Raw genomic sequence first — 7,053 nt, forward strand, 5'->3', positions numbered from 1 at the left:
ACCGACGATCGTGAGATGGAGGCGATTCCACTGCTACTACTTACAAAAGAGAAGGTGGATGAGACCGACGATCGTGAGATGGAGGGCAATTCGGTTGCCACCACAATTTGGGGCAGGCATTTATGCGACACCCCCGCAACAAGAAAAGTGGTTGGACCAGGTTCGGCGCCTTATCATCATCATCGCCCCCCGCATTTAACCTGGGTCGTTGGGGGGACGGCCGGTTGCCTCACAAAACTTTCTCGGCAACAAGATGATGACGGCGATGCCACAACCGAATTCCGCGGCAAGTTTTGCTCTGCACCTCATTTTACCTCTACCCCCCTTCGCCCTGAGGTCAACAACGCCCAACCAGCACAGCACCCACTAACCAATGCCACTCAGCTTAGATCAACTACTAAATGCATGATGCAAACATATGATCCGCAGTAAAGAAAGAAAAGGATCACCTCTGTCAGGAAACCACTGATGAAGCAATGCCAACATTTCAACACTGCATTCAAGCATTATTTCATTCGGTAGCAAATGGCTTCTCCATCCATCCAAACACTGACCCGCATTAACAAAAATAACAACTGTACATCTCTGGTAGCAAACTCGATTTTTACAGAACTTGATTCCCGGGAGTTAGGGGGGAGAACATTCGCGGGGCGCGCCCGGGGGAGGGACGACAGCGAGCGCGATGGCTTTTATACATCATCGAGATCAATCAAGGTAGGGTCAAATGCCAGGGAGCCTTGCCTTAGGAGGCGTACGCAGACCCGGAGGGGGACTCCAGGAGACGCCGGGCCATGGGCGCGTTGGGCGACGCCGAGGCGGAGTAGCCGTACGCGTAGACCCCCATCGGAGCCGCCATCGGGTGGTCGAACTTGCAGTTTACGCCGAACTTGCAGATGCCATAGCGAGAATAGAACTTGCAGAGCTCTTCCCCCTGAAAATCTCGGAAAAAGATGTCGCGTCATGATACAGCAAAAGGTGCGCTGGGAACAGCAAAGATGAACTGGTGTTTGAGTAACTGCCACAAAATCGTTAGCTAAGCATATAAATTCAAGAGGAAGTAGCAGGTCGTGTCAACAATTAGCTAAGAACAATCCATTCAGTAGCTAAAGAAATACACCGTGTTAACCAAGTACGGACTAATAGCTGAACGGATGTACTTCCTCTGTTTTTACCAGATTTATAGAAAACAATGTGAAGATTCATAATAGCAAATATATAAAAAAGGGCAACCTGGTGCATGTAGCTCCCGCTTGCGCAGGGTCCAGGGAAGGGTCCGACCACTTTGGGTCTATAGTACGCAGCCTTTCCCTACATTTCTGTAAGAGGCTGTTTCCAGGACTTGAACCCATGACCTCATGGTCACAAGGCAGCAGCTTTACCACTGCGCCAAGGCTCCCCTTCTAATGACATTGATACGCTATTGTACATATTGATATTTTTTACTATAAACTAGGTCAAGCTTTACAAAGTTTGACTTAGGAAAAAGCTAATACACGGAGTAGATAAAAATGGAGGAAGTGCTCTACTTATCTCTTCCCTGTCAGATTGGCAGATTATAACAATGTTTTCATCTTTGTCTAGCATAGTGGAATTAGCACTGTGACTTCAACACTGAATTTGATGATAAAATAGTGTGTAACCAAGACAAGTATGGTTTAGTAAATTAACACAAGAGATTTTCTTGTTTGTAGAATTGCTCATCGACGTCAGGAAATATATGGTATTGCAGAATCAGTTGTGTAGCCAATAAACATGACAATTTATAAAGGAGCATCTTTGGTTCTACAATTCATCTCAAATCTGTACTCAGGGAAAGATGTGTAAATCAACTGCTTAACTAAGATTGTACCACAGTGGGATGATGAAGGTGGTACAACACTCAAAACATGTGCAAAAACTATAATGGACAATGAGTTAAGGATAAGCAAAAACAGTGAAGGGATTCCGTATACTTACTGGGCGTAATGGAAGACCCATTGGGCTCAAGATACAGTCTGGGGGAGGCTGTGAACGCACACGGGGATGATGGAATTTGCAAACTGCACCAAATTTACAATCTCCAGTCTTTATGTAGTATATGCATTCCGGTTGATCAGGTCTCTCAGGAAAAACATTCTCTCTCTGCAGTGCATACTGAGGTGCAGGAAACGAACTGGATCTGTAGGGTGATTGCATTCCCTGATTTCCTGCACTGGCTTCACCTTGTCGGGAAGTTCCATAGTATTGTTGAGCCCCTGGAGACTGCAGTCGGCTCTCAGGAGATGAAACAGGTACCATTTGGCCCTTGAAAGATAAGAAAAAACACAAATATCAACCCTACATATAGACTCCAACATTTTTTTTACAGATTAGAGCTAAATCGCTGAAGTCAAATAAAATTATAGACCAAGCTGAGTGACAGCTTTCCAAGATGCTTATAGAATAGACTCCATTGCGACTGGATTTAATTATTTTCTTTGAGCATATCATTATTACAATAGCAATAGCAATTCAAGTAGCAACATAATGCAAGTATAAACAGGCCATATAAACAGAGCCATGACATAAAACAAAGGATCAAAGGATAAGTTAAAAGTTGAGACTTGAAACTGATGTATTTCTTAAGTTTTCCCCTGTTGGTCTAGGAAATAAACAGATAAACACATCATGACTAAGAGAAAATTCATTATATTGCATTACTATGAAATGAGATGATCTTACAGGATATGAGTTCCAGTTTGGTACTTGAACAAGACCCTGTGGTACAATCATCGGTGTATAGTTTGAAGGACTTTGCCATCTAGGGCTTGGAATGAAAGAACCTCTTGGATAAGTCCAGCTTGCCATTGTTCCAGTATAGGAATGTGGACCAGTGCTTCCAGAGTTATGTACAGGAGGATAAATAGGGGAACCACGTGAAGAAGCCACCGCACTGAAAATTTCTGGATGGTTAAATTTACATGTATTCCCATATTTACACTGTCCCGTTTTTAAGTAGTATGCACACTCCCTTTCATTCTACAACAAGAAAAAAGATTTCAGCTCAGTACAACATGAAGAAAAATATATAAAAGGATGGACAAATAAAATATTCTACTAACAGTAAACAACTAACCGGTCGAAGTGGATATCCCAATGTGTTTAGCTGCACCATTCCTGCGATTCCAGCCTTTTCTCTAGGGTGATGGAATTTGCACGTAGGCCCAAACTTGCATGTTCCAGTCTTCAGATAGTACTGCACGTAGGCCCAAACGTCAAGAAATTCTATCAGTTCGACACTTGTCCAGCAAGGCATAAAATGCTAAAATTATACTGCTTGTAGATTGCAAGATAGACTCCACAAACATGCCATGGGAACAAATAGTAATACCCTGTACTATTACAAAGGGCACTCCGAAATTGTGGTTATCATCCTGACAAACACTGAAGCTAAATCACCTAGAGGTTATTTTCTTGCTGTATGAGTACTTCTACAAATTCTTGTAACAGTTATCTTGAATGGTTTGGTTGTCACCTGATAATCAATCCTTACAAGCAAGCACTGAAGAAAGAACTAGGAGAATTACAAATTACACAGTCCTCATATGAACCACAACTATTATTTTTTTCGACCTATATAAAAGCATCAACCAAATTTAAGACCCACATTTCTCCCCATGTTTTCACTAAGCATTTTTTAACAAGATAATAATTGCTCCAACGCATCACATAAGCAGAAAACAAGCCACACATGAGTATATGACACTGCTGATATTGTTAACCAAGGCAGCATGGCGTGAATCCAAGTAAAATCTATGACAAAAAAACAGCTTCTGAAAGAACAAATGGTTCCTAAATATAATTACCTGACATTCAGGTTGTCCCACCCTCTCAGGATATTCTCCTTTCATTCTGGCAGAGGCAATAGCCTGACAATAAGCAGGTCAGTTAAGAAAAATGTGAGATGAAGCAACAACAATAAGTATATAAAGAGGTTTTACAGAAAATTGGCAGTTAGTACTGTAATGCCTCTAAGGAACAGGAATAATATGCAGCTCGCCGGGGGCAATCATGAATAATCGAAAAGAAAGTGGCATACTGGTGACAATTATCCAAAAGAAAAGTGGATTCTATGACACGTGACTAACATATAGCAAACTTTATCCAATGAAAATGGAAAAGAACAAAATCATAGACTAGTTGACCCTCACCAAGCTAAAAACTTTTTATCAAAACGTACTTACTGATGCTAGGATATTTATGTGCCTTCTTCGAATGAGAAAGCACTTAACTATCTAAAGGTGGTCATATGAATCATGATACTGAGCATTTTGCGCATTAATGATTTGCATTAAATTCGGTCAAAATTACTACATTTGACTCCACGGTGCAATAGGAACAAATCAACACAAGAAGTTTCCCTTCTACTAATTGCGTATTCATTTTACAGTCCTGCTTATGTACTACATGAGGACTGAACATATTGGAAAATGTACAAAACGTAACCCTGACGATTGTGAACATGTGACACAAAGCAGAATGGAAACAACAGCTGGGAGAGGTATGTTTAGTCACCGTATTCCTGTCCTGAGGGTGATTGAACCTGCAGCTCATGCCAAACCTGCACAATCCAGTCCTGAGGTAGTAGGTGCAGTCCGGTTCCCCTGGCCGCACAGGATATGGCCCAGATTGCATAGTGGCGCCGCTGCTCATGGCCATCTGCTGCCACATTCCCTCTGCATTGCACGCACACACAAAACTGATTAAAATCTAGATCAACAAGTTTGCGGATTGATTATTAAGCGCCAACAGAGTATCCACATTCTACAAGTAACAGCATGCAAAACATGGAAAGTAACAGCGTCGCGGTCTGACACGATCAATCACCCTCAAAAACCCCAATTCCGCGCCGACAGGGATATACGCAAAACGATAGCTTTAGTCACCGCCAAAATCCGCTGGGGTTACCACTCCCCGATCCATGGCAGGATACCGTGAGAACGCCCACTGATTCCGCAGAAAATTGCGGAGACAAAAAAGGTAAAGCCGAGCATCCGAGCTTAACCTACGGCGCGGAATTTAGCTTCCGATTATAACCCCAATTCCCCAAAACGGCCAGGGCGCTCGGGCGTGGCGGGGAGAGGAGCCACGGAAACCCTAACCTTCATAGAGAGCGTCAGGGTCGGGCGATGGCGGGTCGGCGGCCGCGGCGGTGGCCGTGGCGGGGGGCGGGGGAGGAGGAGGCGAGGGGGCGGCGGCGGAGGCCGTGACCGTCACCACCGCGGGAGCGGAGGCCCTTCCGGCTTCGTCCATCTTCGGCGAGCGGCTGGGTCGGCCATCACGCGATCGCGGCGGCGGCGGCGGCCATTGGGGGAGGGGCTCCGGCGAGTGATCGGTGGCGGTGTGTGCAGGATACAGAGGGAGAGAGAGGAGGCGCCCTGCCTGCCGCTGCCCCTTGTATTTATTTCTCCCCCTTTCTCTCGCTCTCTTTTTCGGTGCGCGGCCTGCTACGTGCACCCGCGCGTTGCACGCGCGCTGCCCGCTCACGCGATTATTCCCTTTTTCTACCCGGCGAAATTGCAGCGCTTTGCTTTTAAAATTATGATCACGGCAAGGGCATGGGAGAACAAAACGGCGAATTGTTAGATTTCCAAAAGAAAATTCAGGGCCATCTTTGCAACTGTGTTTTTACTATGTTGTGTTGGTTTCATCAACTTGAAAGGATGGAGCACTCGCTAATTTTGCAGCTAGGAGAGTGAAGGTAGTTTACTCACCGACTTTCATGTCTTGAATCTTCCGGTGATGAGTTCGCCCACGGACCCCGGTATTTATAACCATGTTCGATGGAAAGAACTTTGACAAGGGGTGGCGGACACGGCGCCGCTCGGTTGGGTTTATCCTTGGGCTGACATTTACAGGTGTAGATAGAGACGACGGGGGTGTCGGTGGTGGGAAAGGCGATGGTCAATGGCGGTATTGAAGAAAAGGGGGTAGGTAGGGTGTGGGGCTAGCGAACGTTACGTCTGGTGAAGAAACCGAGAAGATGTCGACAAAAATGGTGAGTTGAAGATTTGCGTGCGACCGGTGGCGTGGGCTATGAGGAGATAGAAGATAACAGGCGAAAAAGATGAGGCGCCGAAAGGGGGCATGGGGCGATGGATGCCGGAAGGCGGAGAGATGAGGCGTTGAAAGGGGGGCGGAAAACGCGGGGCGATGGATGCCAGAAGGCGAAGAGATGAGGCGCCGAAAGGGGGCGCAAAACGCGGGGCGATGGATGCCAGAAGGCGAAGAGATGAGGCGGTGAAAGGAGGGCGCGGGGCAATGGATGCCAGAAGCGGAGAGATGAGGCGCTGAAAGGGAGGCGCGAAACGCGGGGCGATGGATGACAGAAGGCGAAGAGATGAGGCACCGAAAGGAGAGCGCGGGACGCAAGGCGATAGATGCCAGAAAAGCGAAGAGATGAGGCGACAAAAAGTGCACTAAATGAGATATACGTTTCACTACCATATCTCGCCGTTTATGGCGTGTATAGATGGAGTAATGTCCGCAACTGTCTTCCACGATCAGAAGTCAAATGCACTGTTTTAGTGGAAGACATGCGGCCAAAAGCGTTGAGACGGGCCAAAAAAAAACTACATATAGCTATTTTTACACCTCAGTTTTCATCGTGGCTTGCCTGATCCGATCTAATATTTCCATTCACTCTTTTTTTTCCTTTTTTTGTTACATGCACCTTGTATCTTTTACAATTTCCATGGAGCATTCAAAGAACTATGTTTGTAAAACTCGTCATGCGATCAAAAGACTCGCGACATCTCGACTCTGTAATATTTTTTTCCCGTTCTTGCTTGTGTTTTTAGGACCGAACAACTACCGTAAAGTGTGTCCGGTAAAATTGATACGACAATGAATCTAGTTCGCCATGATAACATTGATGGTGGATGTCAACTGTTGTACTACTAAAATCGTATACACCAACACTATGGCGGTATTACCTCCGTCGATACGGATATTTATCTAGATACGGGTGATGAATCACGGAGGGAGTAGGTAATAGCAACGCTCTTTTTAGAATTTCATTTCATTTCACTCTCC

The 7,053-nt window shown here is 45.4% G+C and overlaps 1 protein-coding gene across 2 annotated transcripts; it reads right to left on the reverse strand.

Annotated features, from left to right (window-relative positions):
- Positions 1-469: 469 nt before the first annotated feature.
- LOC123071964 (zinc finger CCCH domain-containing protein 12) lies at positions 470-5,751 on the reverse strand. 2 transcript variants are annotated; one of them, XM_044495545.1, is made up of 7 exons: positions 5,733-5,751; positions 4,534-4,694; positions 3,825-3,887; positions 3,095-3,214; positions 2,701-2,997; positions 1,957-2,283; positions 470-931 (listed from the first exon to the last, which is right to left on the reverse strand). In XM_044495545.1, exons 1-7 carry the CDS (start codon positions 5,740-5,742, stop codon positions 743-745), a joined length of 1,167 nt encoding a protein of 388 aa, XP_044351480.1. In that variant the 5' UTR covers positions 5,743-5,751; the 3' UTR covers positions 470-742. The 2 variants fall into 2 exon arrangements, with proteins under 2 accessions (XP_044351480.1, XP_044351478.1); XM_044495543.1 differs by lacking the exon at positions 5,733-5,751 and adding an exon at positions 5,121-5,410.
- Between the last annotated feature and the right edge of the window lie 1,302 nt (positions 5,752-7,053).

Source organism: Triticum aestivum, chromosome 3B (assembly GCF_018294505.1).
Source record: "Triticum aestivum cultivar Chinese Spring chromosome 3B, IWGSC CS RefSeq v2.1, whole genome shotgun sequence".
In the NCBI taxonomy this organism is placed as follows: domain Eukaryota; kingdom Viridiplantae; phylum Streptophyta; class Magnoliopsida; order Poales; family Poaceae; genus Triticum; species Triticum aestivum.

Coding starts and splice junctions, on each gene's coding strand:
- LOC123071964 (XM_044495543.1), bottom strand. CDS start 5,271: ATGGACGAAGCCGGAAGGGCCTCCGCTCCCGCGGTGGTGACGGTCACG. Junction 3,888..4,533: donor ACCCTCAGGACAGGAATACG/GTGACTAAACAT, acceptor GCTTATTGTCAG/GCTATTGCCTCTGCCAGAAT. Junction 2,284..2,700: donor CAAACTGGAACTCATATCCT/GTAAGATCATCT, acceptor TTATCTTTCAAG/GGCCAAATGGTACCTGTTTC.